The following is a 23,410-nucleotide window of genomic DNA, read 5'->3' on the forward strand; positions in this document are numbered from 1 at the left end:
CCGTTTCCAGTGTGAACCGAGCCTCAGTGTATCGTGCTGAACATAAACTCCTATTTTAGTAATCTTTAAAAAACAATCACAAAAAAATGTCCATATAGTAGTGAATAATATGCCAATCGTGAAAGCAGGTAAACAGGTGTTTCATCCGCACACAGTTGACCCCTGTTCCAATCCGTGCCCAAAATTGTGAGCTGTTCATGGAACTATATATACAAAAACCTTCCCCAGCCACCTTAATGTGAATTGGCCGCTCACCTTAGGGAATGACAGCGCCTTTTTGGTTGTTATAAATGATGCTGAGATCCTGTATCTGTCCGTTTTGATGTGATCCATCTCACCACCAATTTCCTGGTAAGGTACTAGCTAGATGCACTCCTAGTATTTCCCATTTGCTCCGGATATATAAACAAAAGGATATTCATTGCGCAGTATTGCTAAAAAAAAGTCCACTTTTATTTGCATCAAGAAAAACGCACTGATATTTATTTAGCACATCTTTATGCAGCACTTATGATGGCTGGAGTATCGGCTAATTGCCTCCTCACCGCTTTCTGGGCATGCGAGCCACCGGAAGTGATGTCACTGGCTCCACCAGGCCAATTCAAATTAGGGAGGCTGGTAAAGGTGTTTGTGTGTGTTTGTGTGTGTGTGTGTGTGTATATATAGATATAGATATAGATATATATATATATATATATATATATATATATATATATATCTATAGATATAGCTATATATATATAGATATATCTATATACTGTATATATATCCACAAAAAAATGGGAAAACGTATTGACTCGAGTATAAGCCTAGGGTGGGAAATGCAGCAGCTACTGGTAAATTTCAAAAGTGCCCATAATGACAGCCTATCAGTGCCCATAACATGCAGCCTGCCAGTGCCCATCATGCGCAGCCTATCAGTGCCCATGACATGCAGAGTGCCAGTGCCCATCAGGTACAGCCTATCAGTGCCCATGACATGCAGCCTGCCAGTGCCCATCAGGTACAGCCTATCAGTGCCCATGACATGCAGCCTGCCAGTGCCAATTATGTACAGCCTATCAGTGCCCATGACATGCAGCCTGCCAGTGCCCATCATGTACAGCCTATCAGTGCCTATGACATGCAGCCTGCCAGTGCCCATCAGGTACAGCCTACCAGTGCCTGGTAATGAGATGTCACGCTGGTTGTTCCACAGTGGAGAAGGCAGCTTATGGAGTCAGGCTGAGGGTTTTGTATCGGCAGGGAAGAGGTTAATGTAGTACTGATACTCACCTCATGGCTCACTGCAGAGGGATCCAGGCACATTTTTGCCTCTGCAGGGTTGCTGAAGATCGGGTTCCCAGTGGAGACAGTGGGGGCTCCGTTCTGGCACTCAGGGATGAGTCCTGGCTCAGCTGGGAGAGAGCGGGCTGCATTGATTGCAGGGAGAGGAGAGCTGGATCTGAATCACAGTGCAGCCGCGGTAACGATTTCCCGCCTCCTATGACACACGGCACAATGATTCCTAGCATTGGATCACTGTGCCGTCTGTCACAAGAGAAGGCAGGACATCGTTATGCGGCTGGCTGCACGGCGATCTGAAACAGCATGGACTTTTTTTTTTAACTCACTCGAGTATAAGCCGAGGCGGGTTTTTCACTCAAGTATGAGGAAAAGATGATCCGCACTCCGGTGATTGCTCTTAAAAAGTGTAATATTTCTTGACAAGCCACAGTGACCAAACGCAAATGAGAACAGTTGACGCGTTTCAACCTATAAGGATGACTAAGGCCTTATAGGCTGAAACGCGTCAACTGTTCTCATTTGCGTTTGGTCACTGTGGCTTGTCAATAAATATTACACTTTTTAAGAGCAATCACCGGAGTGCGGATCATCTTTTCCTCATTTCCCTACTCAGCCAGTGACTGTGGATCGAGCACCCGGGATCTCTGCTTTCTATGTGATGTATGGGTAGTAGCACTGACTTTTTTGTTTATATACTCGAGTATATACGGTGTGTGTGTGCGTATGTATGTGTATGTATGTGTGTATATATATATATATATATATATATATATATATATATGTGTATATATATATATATATATATATATATATATATATATATATATATATATATATATATATATATATATATATTACACACACACACACATGCAGTGGCTATAAAAAGTCTACACACACCTGTTAAAATGTCAGGTTTCTGGGATGTAAACAAGTGAGACAAAGATAAATAATTTCAGAACTTTTTCCACCTTAAATGTGACCTATAAACTGTACAACTCAGTTGAAAAACAAACTGAAATCTTTTAGGGTGGAAGTAAAAATAAAAAATAATGTGGTTGCATAAGTGTACACACCCTCTTTTATAACTGGGGATGTAGCTGTGTTCAGAATTATTCTTAGTCGCGTCCTACAGCAAAAGCAATGGTCCGCAGAGAGCTTCCAGAGCATCAGAGGAATCTCATTGTTAAAATGTATCAGTCAGGAGAAGAGTACAAAAGAATTTCCAAGGCATTAGATATACCTTGTAACACAGTGAAGACAGTCATCAAGTGGAGAAAATATGGCACAACAATGACATTATCAAGAACTGGAAGTCCCTCCAAAATTGATGAAAAGACGAGAAGAAAAGGGAGGGAGGGAGGCTGCCAAGAGGCCTACAGCAACATTAAAGTAGCTGCAGAATATCTGGCAAATACTGGCTGTGTGGTACATGTGACAACAATCTGTATTCTTCATATGTCTGGACTATGGGGTAGAGTGGAAAGACGGAAACCTTTTCTTAAGAAAACATCCAAGCCCGGCTAAATTTTGCAAAAACACATCTGAAGTCTCCCAAAAGCATGTGGGAAAATGTGTTATAGTCTGATGAAACTAAGGTTGAACTTTTTGGCCAAAAGTCTAAAAGATATGTTTGGCGTAAAAACAACACTGCAAATCACCAAAAGAACAACATACCCACAGTCAGGGCAGCCATCAGGGGGGTACAGCCATCACAACTGTAAGGGGCCTGAGGGGCCCGCCTTGGCCAGAAGAAGGCAGGATGGGTGAAGGGGAGCCGTGCTGTGCAGTGCAGAAATGATTTCACAGCTTCTGCTGTTCTCGTGTCACTGAGCTCAGACATTGAGCCCTTTACTGCCACCTCTGGCTACTATGTCTATGTGGACCCCTCGTGTGATTTGTACTGTAATCCTCAGCAACGTCAGCTTTGTGAAAACGGGCTGGGAATAGGTAGGAAGACCCTCTTTACAAGTAGGGGCTGTGAGGGAAAGGGAGGAGGCTTTGAGGGAAAGGGAGGGGGGCTGTTTGTGTACAGGGAAGGGCCAGAGGATTGTGTGTTTACAGGTTTGTGTATGTGAGGGGCTGCCATATATACAGGTTTGTGTATGTGAGGGGCTGCCATATATACAGGTTTGTGTATGTGAGGGGCTGCCATATATACAGGTTTGTGTATGTGAGGAGCTGCCATATATACAGGTTTGTGTATGTGAGGGGCTGCCATATATACAGGTTTTTGTATGTGAGGGGCTGCCATATATACAGGTTTTTGTATGTGAGGGGCTGCCATATATACAGGTTTGTGTATGTGAGGGGCTGCCATATATACAGGTTTGTGTATGTGAGGGGCTGCCATATATACAGGTTTGTGTATATGAGTGGCTGGCATATATACAGGTGTGTGTGTGTGTGTGGGGGGGGGGGGGGGGGGCGCTGATATATATATATATAGGTGTGTGGGGGTGGGGTGCTGACATATATACAGGTGTGAGTGGGGCTGACATATATACAGGATTGCGGGGGGGCTGAGTGCGTACAGGTGAGGTGGCCAGAGTGCAGATTCAGTAGGATGGCCTGTAGGCAAGCCCTGGGGAATATTGGTGGTCGGGGTGGGGGGATGGGCCAGTCATTGCCCACCACAGTGCCAATCAGTGCCACCTGTCAGTACCTCATCATCAGTGTTGCCCATCAGTGCCATCTAGTGCCAATCAGTGCCGCCTCATCAGTGCCCATTGGTGAAGGAGAAAACAAAATGTTATATAAATATATAGAATATATGTTCTATAGAAACTTTTTTTTTTTTTTTTTTAAATTTCGGTCTTTTTTAGTTCGTTTAGGAAAAAATAAACACCCCAGAGGAGATCAAATATGACCAAAAGAAAGCTCTATTTGTGGGGGAAAAAATGATAAAAATTTAATCTGGGTACAGTGTTGCATGACCAAGCAATTGTCATTCAAAGTGCAACAGCACTGAAAGCTGAAAATTGCCCTGGGCAGAAAGGGGCGAGAGTGCCTGGTATTGAAGTGGTTAAAGATTATTAAATGTATTTAGGGGTTTGTTCAGCACTGAATATGGTTAAAAAGTATATAGGTGCTTAGGAAGGACAGTTGGTGGAATTTGTTACTGTTCCTTAATTAGAATAAGTGCACCATTTATTTACTATTATCACTTTTAATTTAGTGTGAGGTGGTCGCAGCTGTTCACAATTAAGAATAGTGGGAATTTTACACATTGTAGCGCACAAGTACTTCTAACACATACTCATTGACATTTTTGTCACCATAAGTAATTTTTACTTAAATAAAAAATCCTCTAAAAAATGTTTTCCCCCTATCCACATCTAGTTTCAGGAAGATGGCTTAATCACCACATGTCTCTCAGCTGCTGCACTTCAGCCTGCTATATCCACCAGAAACGTACACCGCATATTTGCTGTACTTTCTGTTGCCTTTTGCTACACGGGTGTAGCCACAGGACCACAATCAGTACCTGTAACAGAGTTATTGCAGCTCCTGCAACAGGTACACACAAAACCCCATTCCTTCTGCATTCTTTTCTGTGAATACCCTAATGGGGATGCATGCCAACATTTAAAATTGACTGCGTGCTGAGGTGAAAAGTGGGTGTGGTTAAATTGTGTTGATATTGGGCGTGGCCTAAAGGAACATAGTTAAAGTGGAGCTCCATACTGCTTCAGAAAACATTTAAAGTTAGCAGCTACAAATACTGTAGCTGCTGATTTTAAATTTTAGCACACTTACCTGTTCACAAATCCAGCAGTGTTCTCACCCAAGCCGATTTTTTCAGTCAGTTCTGGGGTGCTGCCACCACCATCTTGGTTAAGGGAAACTGACAGTAAAGCCGTGCGGCTTCACAGCTGGTTCCCTACTGCACATGCAAATAGTGAATGGCCCGGAGGCGGTGAAAGGAGGGGACCGAACTTCTTTCTACCAGGTATACGCTCCCCCTGAAAGGTGCCAAATGTGGCAGCGGAGAGGGGGAGGAAGCTGATAAGCGGAGCTTCCCTTTTGGGTGGAGCTCCGCTTTAGATATGGTCTAATCCTATGCGCAGTACTCACTGCACACATTTGCTGCATTCTTTGTACCTATAAAATACTCCTTTAAGGTTATCTCCACCTTTAGCAACATGTTACACCCCTATTTAGGATGGAAAAAGATCTGGGGGTCCTGGTTGATGAAAGACTCAGCAATAGCATGCAATGCCAAGCTGCAGCAAGAAAAGCCAGCAGAATATTAGCTTGCATTAAAAAAGGTATTTACTCAAGAGAGAAAAACATAATTCCACCACTTTACAAACCTCTGGTTCGGCCACATCTTGCATATGCCATCCAGTTCTGGACACCAGTCCTCAGGAAGGATGTACTAGAACTGGAAAGAGTCCAGAGAAGGGCAACAAAGCTAATAAATGGACAGGATGAGGAACGACTACAAGCATTAAACTTCTCCCTGGAGAAGAGACGCTTAATGTCATACTAAAGTATTGTTGTTGTTTTTTTTTCTTTAAAAATAACAAACATGTTATACTTACCTGCTCTGTGTAGTGGTTTTCCAGAGAGCAGCCTAGATCCTCCTCTTCCGGGGTCTCTCTTCAGTACTCCTGTCCCCTCTCCCCTGTCGAGTGCCCCCACAGCAAGCAGCTTGCCATGGGGGCACCCGAGCTGAGCTGCAGCTCCATGTGTCCATTCAGACACAGAGCCAAGGTTCAGCCCCACCTCCTCCGTTTCCTGATTGGTTAACTGACTTTGACAGCAGTGGGAGCCAATGGTGCCGCTGCTGTGTCTCAGCCAATCAGGAGGGAGAGTCCCGGACGACCGAGGCAATCGTGCACATCATTGGATAGAGATAGGGCTCAGGTAAGTATTCAGGGGGCTGCTGCACACAGAAGGTCTTTTATCCTAATGCATAGAATGCATTAAGATAAAAAAACCTTCTGCCTTTACAACCACTTCAAGAAGGGATGTGATAGCGATATACAAACATCTTAATGGTGATTTCAGCATTGGGAGGAAACTATTCAGTCTCTGGTCACTCATGAAGAAACCTGGCCACTTAATGAAGTTGGACGAGAAAAAGGTTCGACCGTAAACTGCGTAAGAGTTTTTTTTTACTGTTGGAGTGGTAAGGATATGGAACTTCCTTCCACAATTGGTGGTTGCAGCGGGCAATGTTGCTAATTTAAAAAAAAATTCTTAGATGGACATCTTATGGAACACAATATTCAGGGATATGGAAAATACACACACACACACACGCGCGTACACACGTTGAACTGGATGTACTGATGTCTTTATTCAACCTTAACAACTATGTAACTACGTACCACATACCTAATCATTGTTGCTGACCAAGTACACCCATTCATTGAAACTATATTCCCTTATGGCAGTGGCCTCTTTTGGCAGGATAATGCGTCCTGTCACACTGCAAAAATGTTTCAAGAATGGTTTGAGGAACACAACAAAAAGTTTGAGGTGCTGACTTTGCCTCCAAATTCTCCAGATCTCAAGCCAATTGAGCATGTGTGCGATGTGCTGGAAAAACAAGTCCAATCCATGGAGGCACCATCTCGCAACTTACAGGACATAAAGGATGTTACTGACTACTTGGTTCCAGATAGCACAGCATACCTTCAGAGGTCTAGTGGCGTCCATTCCCTTTTCCTGTCAGAATACACTGATCAACAGCCATTGGTTGCAGAGGCTGATCAAATACTGGTTTTCCAGCAGGACCATTTGTCAAAAACTGGTCTAACATCTGGCTTCTTTTGAACAGACAGAGCTAAACACATACTGAAATTGGGACAGTTCCTCTTGAACCAACTGAATTCTGATACGTGTACACCCATCTTTAGGCTAGCCATTGTGGCAGTGCGGTACCCTGCCAGGGACTAAATAGAGATTATAACCCAGGATTCTCAGCAAGGCAGGTTGAAGGGCTCCATGGGGTTTGCTTAAGGCAGAGGAAACTGGCTTTTCTGTTCCCTCATTGTTTTGTAAATTCTGTTTTGGGGCCTGGAGATTTCCTAGAGATCCAGGTGGGATAAAAGCTCTAATCTCGGGTCCAGGTTTTGTGAACAGCCAGTACACTGATTGCATAGGTGTGTGCAGGACTTTTTGTAGAGACGTGACCATGGTTCTGGGCTCTACTCCGACATACAGGAGGTCCTTGCCCAGGAGTCAGTAGAGCTCCACCTACTGTAGGAGACAGGTGGGAGCCAGAGCAGCAAAGGGCTGCTAGCTTGTATGGACAAAGTGTGTGCCCGTGAGCAGACAGTCACTAGGAAACATACAAGGGCCTGTAGCGTAAAGCCTGAACCACAGTGCTGTATGTGTAAGCCAGAGGCTCAATGTCATCTTGTTTGTATGGAAGGGCAACGCTGAATACCCCTGTGAGGGAAACTCCTGTTTTTGTTTTTGAACTTTCTTTGAATAAAAATGGGCCAGGAAAACTCTTAAAAAGAAGAAAGGAAAAGCTCTACTGTTTGATGCTAGTTCTCACACCATACACAGTTAGATTTCTCTCATTCAGCCCCGTGCGCTGAACAAAGGAAAACAGTTGATTTCTCCATCCTCCCTTAAAGTGTTACTAAACCCAGGACCTTCATTCACTATATCTGGTCTCCCACAGTACACAGAACATGGAAATGCAATTATTTTAGTAAATATAAACTGCTAAATACCTTTTCTCATCAGCAGTATATAGCGGTCTTGTGACTTCTTCTATCGGTGTCTGACCGAGCACTGGATAAAGCTTGTAGGATGAGTTCATTCTCCTCTGACTGTCCTATGAGGCTGTATGACCCCTGACCCTCTACCTGGACAGTGCTGATTGGCCCTGTGCTGATCACATGCACCCTCCCAAAAAAAAAAAAAACCTCTAGCAATACACACGAAACTGAGCATGTGCAGAATGCCTCTAATGCTCTGTTCTGCAGCAGATGGATTGGGGACAGTAAACAAAGGGGAGGATCAAAGAAGATAGGATCAAGCAGCCTTTTTACACAATGCGCTGAGTTAACACCTTAGGTTCCACAGTGAGTATAACAAGCATGCATATACAGACTAATTTTACGGTTGTGTGTTTAGTAACACTTTAACAGCCGGCTATTGTATTCAAGTGGCCACAGCTCCAGAGGAACACTTGAATATCAACTGTAGATGATAGGTTGCAGTCACTGTTCGCTCAGCAGTTTGCCACCAGACTGTTACTGATAGGCTCAGTAGGTGAAAAAAGGACATTTCTGGGAAAAAAAGAAATAATGCTGCCACAACATCCAAGGACTGATCAGCTCCAACATACACTTTAAGTCACACAACCAAACCAAGTATGCATTTCAGGAAAGTCTGAAATCTTTAGGTGCATACATTTTCCTGTTCTGCACATTTCATACTGAACCAGCAGTGGGGATGTGAGCTGCGGGGTCAGCCCAGAACAAGTAGCAATGGCCATCATCATGTTTCTCTCAGGAAAGGTTTTCTAGATGGTATGGCTTATAGCATCCTTCCACAAATAGAAGCTTCGTGACTAAAAAAAAAACAAAAAAAAAACAAAGGCTGAGCTTGCTTTTACCTACCATTTGCTATTTCAGGTTAATATTGATTCAGTTCTATAGCTGAGCCTTAATGTGATCATAATTGCTGTCTCATTCTTGTTACAGGATGGATAACCATTTAAGGACCTTGTGTCAGAAATGCATAGATGCCAGTATTGATGAATGGATATGGGTACTGCCTGTGTTTCACGCATTTACTGCTTCATCAAATCCGGATGCTTCATATAAAGCCGCAAGAGACAAACAAGAAGATGTATGGGCAGGTCTGGAAGGCTTTGCATATCATAAAGTGAAAAATTGTAACAGGTAATTAGGTTACATTATTTTTTAATTTAACTTCCCTGGAATGACCTTGTCACACTTTTAAAAGTAAAAATAAATCAAAACCCACTTCTCACAGTGTACATTAGAAGATGCAGCAATTCAAATAGTCTACTTCATTTACTGGTTTAGTGACATGCATCATCATCTAGTGCTTTTCACCCCAGCCTGGCTGTCCCTGCTTTTATTGTTTAGATTTCTGTTCTTTTAATCGTTTCGCTACCAGAGCTGTTTGACTTTTTTCACATGTTTTAAAAAAATAATAATTTTAGATTAGTTAAAACCCCGAACTTAAGTAAAAATTAAAAAAAAAACTGCAAGCAGGCAGGTTCTTTATTGCAGAAGAGATATGCAATGTCTCTTCTGCAATAAAATAAAATTACCTGTCTGCAGTTATCTGTAGAACATCTACTGCACAGGTGAGGAAGTGACATCATCCTGCGCTGGCCGAGGACAAGATGCTAAGGAGGAAGCCGAGGACAAGATGCTGGCGCCCATGAGAGACCTCAGCTTGTTGAAACAGAAGTATTGTGCTTGTCCCCAACCACCTGTCTGACCAAGCAGAAAACAATTACCCGCAGAAACCTTTGCCACTTTATTCCTTCTCTTTTCTACTCTGCAACTGACCATTTCCATGACAAAATTTCATCCCGCTCTTGCCCCAACCTGGCCACCTCTACCTACAACAGTTCACTTTCATCCTCACTGGATTCTCTTGCTCCTCTCACTACACAAAACATCAGGCCCCGACTATTACAACCTTGGCAGACCGACAACACCAAAAACCTTAAGAGACATAGCCGAGCGAGTCCGGCGTAAAACCAACTCCCAGCATGCATTCACCCAATATAAATCTGCCTTCTTAAAATACAATTCCTCCCTCCATGCTGCCATACAAACCTACTTTGTCACCCTCATTAATACTCTGTCCTCCAGTCATCGTCGTCTCTTCTCTACTTTAACTCTCTACTTTCTCCACCATCATCTCCACCCAGTAACTCGCTCACGAGCCAATCACTTCAAAAACAAGTTTGATGCAATTCATGGGGACATCTCCACTGCACAGACATCTAACCCACTTAACACACCCTGTACAAATCCACTCTCAACACTCTCCTCTTTTGACCTTGCTACTACCGAAGAGGTTGATAACGTTTTCTCAGAAGTCCGCCTTACCACCTGTCCCCTGGATCCTGTTCCCTTTCATCTACTACGGTCACCCTCTTATTCTATCTTATGCTCCCTCACTCACATCTTCAATCTCTCACTCTCTCACTCTCTACTAGCACCTTCCCCTCCCCTCCAAAACATGCCCTGATCACCCCCATACTTAAAAAGCCCTCACTGGATCCCACCAGCCTGAACAACATAAGAGCCATCTCCTTGCTCCCATTTGCGTCAAAACTTTTAGAACACTTAGTCTACAACTGTCTTAGCTCCTAACTCACTGACAACAACCTTCTTGACCCCCTACAGTCTGGCTTTTTCTTGCTACATTCCACTGAAACTGCCCTACTGAAACTCTCTAATGACCTACTAACTGCCAAAACCAATGGCCACTACTCTATACACATACTACTCGACCTCTCTGCAGCCTTTGATACTATTGACTATCCTCTCCTCCTCAAAAAACTCCACTGTCTTGGCCTTCAAGACTCTGCTCTCTCCTGGCTCTCTTCCTACCTATCACAGCACTCCTTCAGTGTGACCTATAACTCTGTTTCCTCCTTTTCACTTCCTCTTTCTGTAGCGGTACCTCAAGGTTCTGTCCTCAGACTCCTTCTCTTCTCCATTTATACCTCTTCCCGTGGTCTGTTAATAAACTTCCATGGCTTCCAGTACCAACTTCTATGCTGACGGCACATAAATCTTTCTCTCTACTCCTCACCGCACTCCTTCAGTCTCCTCTCGCATTACTAACTTACTAACTGACATATCAACATGGATGTCACACCACTTCCTCAATCTTTCTAAAACCGAGCTCATAATTTTTCCTCCAGCCCGTGCCCTTCCCCCTGACTTCTCCATCAAGATCAATAATACAACCATCAGCCCCTTCTCTTATGCAAAGGTACTATGTGTAATCCTAGACTCTGACCTGTCCTTTCAGCTCCAAATCCAATCACTATCTAAATAGTTTAGACTTCACCTCCGAAACATCTCCAAAATACGCCCCTCTCTAACCGTTGACACCACTAAGCAACTTTTTCACTCCCTTGTTATCTCTCGCCTTGACTATTATAACTCCCTCCTCGTTGGCCTATCTCTCCGCAAGCTATCCCCTCTTCAGTCTATTGTGAATGCCGCTGCCAGACTCATCCACCTTACCAACCGTTCAGTGTCCGCTACTCCTCTCTGCCAATCCCTCCACTGGCTTCCCATTGCCCAACAAATAAAATGCAAAACACTAACAATAACATATGAAGTCATTCACAATTCTCCCCCAAGCTACATCACCAATCTTATCTCTGCTCCTCTGCTATCTAGCTCCCTTGTCTCCTCTTCCCATGCTCATCTCCAGGACTTCTCCAGAGCCTCGCCCATCCTCTGGAACTCACTATCCCAATCTGTCTGGTTTTCTCCTACGCTGTCCACTTTTAGGCAATCACTGAAAACTGATCTCTTCAGGGAGGTCTATCCTGCCTCCAGCTAACAATTGAATCTTCTACTACCCTCATTAGTTCATCCCTCACAGTCCCAACCTTTTTGTTTCACCAGCCCCTCCCTCTTAGATTGTAAGCTCGCAGGAGCACCCTCTTGTTTTGAATTGTATTGTCGGTGTACTGTCTGCCTTTATGTTGTAAAGCGCTGAGCAATCTGTTGGCGCTATATAAATCCTGTATAATATAATAATTGTAAACTTAGGTTCCAATTTAAGTTATTTTAGGACATACAGACGCAATATCTTAAATAAAGTAGAGACCTTGCGAGTCACAACAGTCCAATGCCTATAAAGTGGAAATAATAATAATATCCAGCTGCAGACGCAGATCACGTTTCATAACCGTGCAAAAATGATATAAAGAAATAAGTGCGTTGCGCTAGAAAAAATATCTTAATAAATATATACCTGTGTGTACATTTGCATCAAATGTGTATCAATCAAATACAAAACGTATGTGACAAATTCATAAGCATCAAATATCAATCAAATAAATGAAAGTAAATTAAAAAAGTGCAATGTGCATATACAATATAAATAAAAGTGATCTTTATGATTCTTACTTATCACAAAGGAAAATTTGAGCACTGTGCACTTTCATATTTTATGTATGCACTTTTGATCTATTGATATTGTATATGCACATTGCACTTTAAAACTTTTTTGGCACGGACTTTCATGAATTTGTCACATACGTTTTGTATTTGATACACATTTGATGCAAATTTACACACAGGTATATATTTATTAAGATATTTTTTCTAGCGCAACGCACTTATTTCTTTATAGACGCAATATCTTACCCAATAGTTTGGTAAAATAAAAAGAATGAGGATACGCCGAGTAGATGGATACAAAACATAAGCCGTATGTAGCACCCTGGAGTTTAGCCAGGGAGTGCCTCACAAATTTACTTGCCAAGAGTAGTTATCTTGGTCAATTGATAGGGATCTATTGATTTCTCCCTAAGCTTGGCATTGTTGCACTTTTCTCTTCTAAAACTAGGTGGCCGGGTACTTGGTGGTACTAGATACGAGAAGGGCAACCCAAGGTCAGGTTATGGGCATGTGGGTGTTCCAGCCAATGGGCAGGGGTTTTCTTTAAACCCTATGCCTGCTGGGAGAGCCTATATATTCGGGTGAGGTCAGATGATCAGTGTTCTGTGCCACTGTTTTGCTTGCGTCTATCAAGGTTACTCTGTGGTATAAGCAAGAAAGCTGAGACTTCTGCAGTGTGTTAATGTGCTTTTACTATACAAAGATGCTGTACATACAAAACTATTACAATCTTAGGAATACAATACAAGACTGACAGATATCTATAACATGCCTAGCAAATGAACAGCCTATGGTCTATATCAGTACAAATACACTTAAAGGTTACTTATTTTCTGTTACTGTATGTTCGTTTACTCCATTGGCAACGATTCTTCTGGAGGATCAGGCACGTATCTTCTATCATGGGTGGCTTCTTTTCTTACAGCATGATGGTGTGTGTCCCTAGCTTATGCCTGAATCCCCCTTTTATGTGCCAGCCTGTTTACCATAGTTACCAAACAACAGAAAACATACCTGTTTACTGTAGCTGTGTAGACAATGGACTCAAAGTAATCTAACAGTCATTCTTTCAGTTTGAGAACTGAAAGAACCTCAAACAACTAAATCTCTTACTTGTGTACTGTAGCTATAGAGACAATAGCCTGTTGAAAACTGTCGATTGATTACAACAATACAACGTACCCATTGTCTACTCATGCCAGAACCTGACAGTATCTCTATGACCAACCACAATTGTGTAATGTTATGTCCCATGTATCTTATGTTTGATTAATATAAAAAATCATATTGTAACAAACGAAACACAGCCACCCGGATTGCCGTCTGAGTGGACGTGTGCTGCTAGGCCTGAAATTGGGCCTATCCTGGGGGCATCTGGCTGCCAGGCTGTGTGAGGTAAGTAAGAGGGCAGCGCAGGGTTAGGACTGCGGCTTGCAGTCCAACCAAAAGTGACGGTTCTGCCGGCTGGAGAACCTGTCAGTGGTCAGAGTTAGGGGAGCTGTCACCACGAAGGGACCAATCACCTTAACCAAGGACCACAGTGAATAACTGAAGCAAGTACCGGAACCATATTCTCACCGAAGGGCGCGGTGGAGAATCAGGAAACTTCAGGCGGTGATCAAGTCGGGGACCAAACCAGCGGAGGAGATGCTTGCAGAGCAGCCTTGTGTGTCAAGCCAGGGACCGAGGTGGTTAGCAGGGGTGTAGCTTGAGGCGTATCCGGGAGTGCCAAGCTAGGGACCCAGCAGAGAAGTGGGGGTTGACGCTTGAAGGGATACCATCTCAAACCTTGGAGGAGCTCAAGGGATTCATAGTCAGTGAATCAGTGGGTTCAGTGAGAGACCAGGAGCTCAGTATTGAAGAACTACAAGTAGCATTTGTAGTGGAGCTGAAAGAACCGATACGTTTGAGTTAGGAACTGTTAAAGGACTGTTACCATAGGAGACAGCAATCCTGCATGTGCAGAAGTGGCACCTTGCTGGGCCTTTCCCTGTACGGCTGTTCTCCTATTGAAGTCTCTGAGTCTGCCAATTGAGTTTGCAACTATCTAAGCGTGTCCTGGCCCTAACCCTCTTTCCCCCAAAATATATAAAAAGGACTGTCAAAAGAAATAAAACCTCTTTTACATCCAAGAAGTGTCTGGCGTCCAATGACTTTCACCATCTTTGCACCCACTATGCCTCACAACCCACCATGTATTGAAGGATGTCAGCTATCTTTGGCCTTGAAGGTCCTCATTAGACCAAAAGAGGTAAAAGACCTTGCTACATGTAGAACTGCACGCACCTGTGAAACAAGGACACACTTCTGTACCCAAAATTTTCCATAAGTGAAGCTTTAAAATTACCTACAGGTCATCTGTTTAGAGCTAAACAAGAGTAATAGCCCTTGAATTATTGCTTTCCACTGAAGATTACACTCCATTTTTTTTCCTTTGGAGCTCTGTGGTGTTGTCCTTGTTGAGTCCCAGTGATCAAAAAAAAAAAAAAAAGAGAAATCGAAGTACATGAAAAAAGTGCAGGAGCGTACAGAACAGATCCAAACTCTAAAAAAGGGAGAGCCAGGAACTCCCAGGGGCTCAAAGCACTTGACATGAGCAAGGTGCTCTGACTTACCTAGACTGAAGCCAGGTGGACCCCACTCCTAAGGCTGCATTCACACCTGAGCGTAGCGTTTTTGAGCGTTTATTCTGGCGTTTTGTCGCGCATTTTTTCGGGCATATTTGCATGTTTCCATGCAGCGTTGTCCGGCGTTTTTGAGCTTTGGCATTTTTTTTATTAGCCAATAGGAAAAATGATCATCTGTTTCATCATTTGTTGCTATGTTGTTATATTTTGTCATCTGCTTCCTGCTCCAAAAATGCCCAAATCTGCCCGATTCGCGCGACAAAAAAAGGTCCAGAACTTGTTTGAGCTTCAGGCATAGGGCTTCAGGCGACTTGGAGTGGACATGTGAACCATCTCCATAGAGAATAATGTTTTTTTTCCCCTCAAACGTTTTGTAGCTTCTGGCTTCAAGCTACAAAACGCTCAGGTGTGAATGGGCTCTTAGGGACCTGCTGAAACCAGTACATCAAGTAATTAATGAGGGCTCTCCCAAAGAAACACCCCTTGTAGGAAGAGGAAAAAGACCTGAAGGACAAAGGATAAATATGTGCAATAAATAAAAAAAAATTAAAAAGTGCCAAGCGCAATACACCAGGAAGGCCTTTTGGCTACTTTAATAAAAGCTATGTGAAAATCAGTATGTGTGTATATAATTATCATTTTGTAGTGTGTTTGTGAGAGTTGAATGCCTCATTTTCTTTTTTTCTCTAATTTATACATGTAATGAATATGAATCTCGTTTTTATTGGCAGTGATATTCTGAAGAAGATGATTTCTAAAAAATATTTGCTACAGGCAGACATGGCACTGATAGAATCCTGGCTGTGTCTGATACCGCTTAACCACATGGCTGAATTTTTGGAAGAGATTCCAGTGAAGATTGTTAGTGCTCTAAAAGCATGTTACTTTAAATTTCCTGGAGCTGAATTTGACCACATAAAGGTCAGTAAAAAACATGTTCATTCAAAGCTAAACTCTAGGCAAACCTCTAAATACACAGATGAAGTGCATATGATGGCGGTGTTTTTACCTCCAAATGGATTTGTATTTCTGTCCATCCTGTTCTGAGATTTACACAGCTTTGTAAATCTGATTCTTCTCCTCTCTTCCCCTGCCTGTAACTGGACACTGAGGGGAGAAGAATCTGATTGATGAGCTCTTGCCCTGTCACTCTGTTCTCTCCTCCCATCAGTGTGCACTTTGCACTTCAGCACTACTGTTTAGCTTATTTTGCTGTTTCTCCCTCCCCCAGCCTGAGCTCTGCTGTACAGGGACTGCAAGATGCTGTTACCAGTTCGTATCCATGTATTTTTCCTGCTTGCATTTTAAAAAATAAATTTTATTCTGTATTTCTGTATTGTGCATGTCACTTTATATCTGTCTAGATTTCAGCTTTCGAAATTATGAAAAAGGGCATTTATGAAAGCCAGTGTATCTGAAAAATACACACTTGCAGTCAGGCCCCGCACAGCAAAGGTTAAACTCTCGTTCTCGGTCTAGGAGACAGGAAAATCTGTTTTAATTATCTGATTCGCTCAAATAGTAGCTGGTGCTTTCCTATGTTCCAGCAGTGGACTTTTCCTCTGCATTCTCACATCCAATGCAGGGCTATGAACCCTGCATTGGTCTTGATGACATCAGAGAACCTATGACTGCTGGGGCATAGGAGAGAAGAGGCTTTGGGATCAGCCTTACATTTCAGAGGGACCCTGCATGAAGGGGTGGGGGGGTGGGGGGGGTCAGGTAAGTAAAACTGTACAAAGTATTTAGTCAGTAATGTTTGAATTCTCCAAACTGCATACTTTTTCTAGGATAGTTACTTAAGGCCTGTTTACACTGCCTGCAAACTAAACCAGAGTAGTTTAGTGTGCGGGCAACTGTCCATTTTGGCTGCAGTGAGTCACGGTGAGGGGACGGTGTGATGCACATGACAGGTCACTTATTTTTTTTTTCAACTTTATTTTAAATGCACAAAATGACACTTCATTCATACTTAGCCATCCAGCAATAAAATGCAGCATGTCTTTATTTTATTGCAGCTCACTGCACCGCACGTACGGGCTGCATTGCAGTGTGAACGGGGCACATTGAAAACAATTGTTTTCATGGTGCCCGTTCGGTGATTGGTGTTCTTCCAGTGCGAAAGAACACCTCACTATGTGTGAACAAGTCCTTAGTCTGAAAGGCACTAGAGATTCAGGAAGACACCTAAGGAACTTGCAACTTTTAAAGAAATGGCAATGGAAGTATTCCTTTCCTTCTTCCCCCCCAATCCTCCCTCCCAGCACAAATCCTTTCCCACCCTCTCCAAATCCCCTCTCCCAGCACAAATCCTCTTCTTCTCCAATTCCCTCTCTCAACATAAATCTTCTCCCCCTGCTGGCACAACTCCTCCCCTATACCCCCTTCTAGCACAAATCCTCTCCTCACCAGATCCCCCTCCCCACACAAATAATCTTTTCTTATCAGCACAAATCCTCCCCACAAATCCCTCTTGTAGTACAAATCTTCTTTTCCCCCCAACCCTCCAGCACAAAACCTTTTCCCAGCACAAACCCTTCCCCCAATCTCCCCATCTCAGCAGAGATCTGTCCCCAGCATACATCCTTTCCCCCTTGCTGGCACAAATCTATCTCCATACATTTCAAATGCTCGCAAATGCCCGCAAATCTCTCCTCCCAACACAATTGTTCTGTCTCCCAAAATCCCCCCAGCACACTCTCCCCCCCCCCCCCCCCCCATCTCCCCTCCCAGCACAAATTCTCACCCTACTGCTAGTACAACCCCCCCCCCCCCCCCCAACTGCCTTATAGCAAAATTTCCCAAATCAATCATCCAAGCACAAATAACCCCCCCAATTACCCCCAAGAAAAAATCCTCCCCCCTCCCAGCAAAACACCCTACCCCTCATTTCCCCCTCTCCGCACAGATCACAAATCCAACCCCCCCACCACCACCACACGCACACACAAATCTCCCTCCCAGCACAAATACTCTCCCCCTTTTAGCACAAATCTCCCTCCCAGCACAAATACTCTCCCCTTTTAGCACAAATTCCCCCTCCCAGCACAAATCCCCACCCTAATCCCTCCAGCACAATCTCTTATCTGCTAGCATAAATCCTCCCTACCTATACTTGTAGTACAAAATCAACCATTCTTTCACAAACCCCCACCAAGAACAAATCGTCTAACCCCAAAACCCCCTTGTAGTACATATTCCCCCAAATCCCCTCCTCCCAACAAAAATCATCTTACCCCTTCTAGCACAAATACCCCCTCTCAGCTCCCCCCTTCTTTAAATCACCCTCCAGCGAAAATCATCCACCACAAATTCTCCAATTGCACTCCCCTAAATCTCCCCTCCCAATAGAAATGCCAGCACAAATCTTTATTATACTTCCCTCCCACAGGTCACTATGTCCCCTCAATTTGACCCCAGTCCCTAAAACATACTGAGCTCAGATGCCAGGAGATGTTCTTCCTCCTGGGTTCCTGGCGGGAGCACCTTTTGGACAGCAGCATTGTCAGTCTGAGGGAGGGGGGTGTTGGATGTACTAGCAGATTAAGATACAGCTTGGGGTTTAAGGATAACAAATGACCCGAATCCCCTCATCGACACACTTGATGTTTTCTGACAGCAGGGAGACTTCCCCGCCGTCAGAATACACTCATCAGTGCTGTCAGCTATAGCCAGTGGCACTGATCGATCAGGAAAAACCCAACAGGGTGGTTGTACAGAAGTCGATTGGTAGATCAACTTCTGTACTACCAGCCTGCCCATACATAGATTAAAAGTTTGGCTGGTTCCTGCTGAAACGGCCAAATTCCGATCCATGCATGGATGGCTTAATTCTCTGTCTATGGGGAAAGTATGTCTAGGAGTTAATACCAATTCCCAAAAGTAGTTCCTGTGCTACTTTTGGCGACTTTGGGGGGCCGATTTGTATAGATGTCTGTCAAATCTCCCCCTGAAGTTGGACTGCATTGCCAGGTTGAAATAATGTGAGTTCAGCTGAACTCGCACAATTTTTAACCCGCATCAGTGTGAACCTAAGCTAAAACTGAAATGGAAAGCACAATATTTGTGTATAGATATTAAAAAAAAAAGATAAATTCCCCCCCCTTTTTTTTTCCTTTTTTATAAGTGATAACATAATCTCTGTTCTTAGCTGCATAAGAGCTGGGGGAGGAGAAGCAGCAGCAGCACACTGAACTTTCCAGTGAATGGCTGTGCAGGGAGGGCATGTCAGGACATATCTGATCATTAGAGGAGAGCAGGCTGGGCTCCCAGTATAGCTAGAGAACTGACCATGGTGTGTTCTCCTGCTTAGTGTGGTCTGTTTCTAATAGGACAGCAGAGGGACTGGCAGGAACACAAGGGATTTAACACAAAGGAAGCAATATAAATTGAACAGGATACTTTTCCATACAAGTAAATAGTACAGCAGGCACATATCAGGAATATGAAATGTTGGGGTAACAAACAATTTAAGTCTATTATTTTTCAAAAGAACAAGCTCTTTGCAGATGTATCAGTTACAGGGATGAGACAAACTATTTACCACTGGCAGGGGTGTGTACATGGATCAGCTTTTATTTATGTAAATCCTTTATCCCAAAGGAAAGAAAATAATTTGCTGTAAGTGCTTCTAAACTAAGTGGAGATTGGCTTCAATTTGTTAGTGTACTTAAAGGGGTTGTAAAGTCTCCAGATTTTTCACCTGAATGCATGCATTCAGGTGAAAAAACACCTGTGCTGCAGCTTCCCCCAGAGCCCCCCTTTTCTTACCTGAGCCCATTTGCTCAATCGATGTGCACAAGCCCAGTGACTCCAGCCGCTGTCTCCGTCCTAAATAAATAGATTGATAGCAGCAGGAGCCATTGGCTCCTACTGCTATCAATCAAATCCAGTGACACGGAAGTGGGGGCGGGGACGAGTTCTGCTGTCTGTGTAAATGGATGCAGCAGCGGGACTCGGGAGCGCACCCGCATGGGTGCCCCCATGGAATGGGGCTCTCCGTGGGGGCACCCGATGAAAAGGAGGAGCCAGGAGCGCTGCCGGGCACCCCAGAAGAAGAGGATTGGGGTGCTCTGTGCAAAACCCTTGCACAGAGCAGGTAAGTATAACATGTTTTTTATAAAAAAAACAAAAACAAAAAAAAAACCTTTACAATCACTTTAAATCTGCCAGTACATCTAACACTTCTCCCCCAAGCCTCACAATGCTGCTGTCCAAAAGTGCCCCTTTGCTCATTCATGGGTACTCTGATACAGGAGGTGTGTTACTGGCCAAATTACCAGGTGAAAACAGAGGTAAACATGCCTAAAAAAGAAAACAAATGCAACCACCACATCTAATGATTAGTAAGCTGTAATATATTACATTTTTGGTTTTAGGTTTAATACCACTTTGGGGAACATTCGCATTGGAGGCGAGTTTGAAATCGTGAGAGTTCAGCGGATTTCAAACCCACATTCATTGCGAGTTCGGGGGCGATTTGAAAGACATCTGTGCGGGTTCATGCACAGATATTTGTTGAAATCGCCCCCGAAGTCGACTTTGCTGCGCCGCACCGTTTCGGTCGGTGCTGTTGCCGGCAATAGGCTGCGATTTGGCATGCAATTTGACATGTCAAATTGCCCCGATGTGAACGGGGCTTAATGTCTTTGCACTTTGGGGATTTTGAGCACTTTTTTATTTATCACAAATAGTTTGCACTAAGGTGTTATTGTCCGGGTTTTTAGCGGTGTATTAATCTACTCATATGCTTAGCAAGATCTTTAGGGCACTTTCACACTGGAATGAGAGGAGAGGCGCTTTACAGGAGCTTTGCAGGCACTATTTTTAGCGCTATAGCACCTGAAAGTAGGCTTACAGCAGATAAAAGATTTTTTATTTTATTTTTTTTTAGATCTATTTAGCTTGGACTAATACACAGTCAGGTCCATAAATATTGGGACATCGACACAATTCTGATCTTTTTGGCTCTATACACCACCACAATGGATTTTTATTATTATACAGGATTTATATAGCGCCAACCGTTTATGCAGCGCTTTACGACATTAGGGCAGACAGTACAATTACAATACAATTCAATACAATACAGGAGGAATCAGAGGGCCCTGCTCGTTAGGAGGGAGGGTCAAGTTATACAAAAGGGTAATAGCTGTGGGGGATGAGCTAATGGAGAAAATGGTGCAGTTGTTAGATGGAGGCAGGATAGGCTTCTCTGAAGAGGAAAGTTTTCAGGGATCGCCTAAAAGTCGATAAATTTGGAGACAGTCTGACAGATTGGGGTAGGGAATTCCAGAGGATGGGCGTGGCTCAGGAGAAGTCCTGGAGACGTATATGAGAGGAGGTGATGAGGGAGCTAGAGAGCAGGAGGTCTTGGGAGGAACGGAGAGAGCGATTAGGTTGGTATTTTGAGACGAGGCTAGTGATGTAGCTGGGGGCAGAGTTGTGAATGGCTTTGTAACTTATTGTTAGTATTTTGAATTTAATTCGCTGAGGGATTGGCAGAGAGGGGTAGCTGACACTGAGCGGTTTGTAAGGTGGATAAGTCTGGCAGCAGCATTCATGATGAACTGAAGGGGGGATAGTCTATTTAAAGGTAAGTGGAGTGAATCAGGAGCTTTGTGGTTTCATTGGTTAAAAAGGGACATAGTTTAGAGATGTTGCGGAGGTTGAGGTGGCAAGCTTTGGAAAGTGATTGGATGTGGGGCCGAAAGGAGAGTTCAGAATCCAGGATAACACCTAGCATGCTGACGTGGGGATGGGTGGATGGTTGTGCCATTGCTCTTGACAGACAAGTCAGGGGAAGAGGCACGTGGGGGAGGAAATAATATAAGCTCGGTTTTGGACACGTTGAGTTTGAGGAAGTGGTGTGACATCCATACAGATATGTTGGTTTGTAAGTTACTGATGTGTGAGGAGACTGATGGAGTGAGTTGAGGGGTGGAGAGATATATTTGTGTGTTGTCAGCGTAGAAATGATATTGAAAGCAGTGAGAGGCTATCAGCTGACCCAGGGAAGAGGTGTAGATTGAAAATAAGAGGTCCAAGAACAGAACCTTGGGGGACCCCGACAGAGAAGGGAAGAGGAGTGGAGGAAGTAGAATTGTAAGTGACACAGAAGGTGCGTTGGGATAGGTAGGATGAGAGCCACTGAAGAGCACAGTCACGGAGACCGAGGGAGTAAAGTTTTTTGAGGAGGAGGGGGTGGTCAACCATGTCAAAGGCAGCTGAAAGATCCAGAAGTAGGAGTACAGAATAGTGTCCGTTGGTTTTTGCAGTTAGTAGGTCATTTGTGAGTTTTAAAAGAGCAGTTTCTGTGGAGTGTTGAGGGCGAAATCCAGATTGAAGGGGATCAAGAAGGTTGTTTTTAATGAGGTGGTCACTCATTTGGTTGTAAACCAGGCATTCAAGGAGTTTAGAGGAAAAGAGGAGCAAGGAGATAGGGCGTAGATTGTTAAGATTGGTAGGGTCCAAGGACTGCTTTTTAAGTATGGGGGTGACCAGTGCATGTTTTAGAGCATTGGGGAAGATGCTAGAGGTGAGGGAGAGATTGAAGATGTGGGTTAGAGAGTGTAGGATGGATTTGAAATTAAACGAACAAGATGTGCTTTAACTGCAGACTTTCAGCTTTAATTTGAGGGTACCGTATATACTTGAGTATAAGTCGAGTTTTTCAGCACATTTTTTTGTGCTGAAAGTGCCCCCCTCGACTTATACTCGAGTCAAGCACTTTTCTGCAGCAAAAAATTTCATTTTCCGAACCGACTTTGGGGCCCTGTATCTCAGGGCCACTTTGTGCTAGGAACCCCAAATTTAGTGTGCAAACCCAGTGGCACTGGTGCCATAACATATCCAAAGCTGGGGTTCCTAGGACCAAGTGGACCTGAGATACAGGCCCAAAACCCGGTTCGGAAAATGTCATTCTCTGCTGCAGAAAAGTGCTTGACATTTTCTTAACCGATATTTGGGGCCCTGTATCTCGGGGACACTTGGTGCTAGAAACCCCAGCTATTTTGGATATTTTATGGTGCTAGTTCCACTGAGTTTGCACACCAAATTTGGGGTTCCTAGCACTAAGTGGCCCCGAGATACAGGGCCCCAAAGTCGGTCAACTGTGTCCATCTGCAACAATGTCATTTCGGAACCATTTGGGTTCAGAGACCCCAAATTTTGGCTGCAGCTAGGGGGCATCTAGGAACCCTTAACTACTGAGTTTGAAGTTCAGGGTACCTATGGCTGCCAATGGGCACAGTGAGGCATGCAAATGGGCACAGTGAGGCTGCAAATGGGCATTGTTGACCCTCTTTTCCACTTACAGTAGCTGTGCATTTCTCACCCTCGTCTTATACTCGGGTCACTAAGTTTTTCCCATTTTTTGTGGTAAAT

The 23,410-nt window shown here is 43.8% G+C and overlaps 1 protein-coding gene across 5 annotated transcripts in view; it reads left to right on the top strand.

The window, feature by feature from the left end:
• Positions 1 to 23,410, top strand: part of RNF213 (ring finger protein 213) — a 631,031-nt gene that overhangs the window by 166,789 nt on the left and 440,832 nt on the right. For all 5 annotated transcript variants that reach the window (XM_073621071.1, XM_073621073.1, XM_073621072.1 and 2 more), the window contains 2 exons: positions 8,964 to 9,164; positions 15,757 to 15,946. In XM_073621071.1, coding sequence (XP_073477172.1) covers positions 8,964 to 9,164; positions 15,757 to 15,946 — 391 coding nt within the window. The remainder of the gene's footprint in view (positions 1 to 8,963; positions 9,165 to 15,756; positions 15,947 to 23,410) is intronic.

This window comes from Aquarana catesbeiana, linkage group LG03 (assembly GCF_042186555.1).
Source record: "Aquarana catesbeiana isolate 2022-GZ linkage group LG03, ASM4218655v1, whole genome shotgun sequence".
NCBI classification, from domain to species: Eukaryota; Metazoa; Chordata; class Amphibia; order Anura; family Ranidae; genus Aquarana; species Aquarana catesbeiana.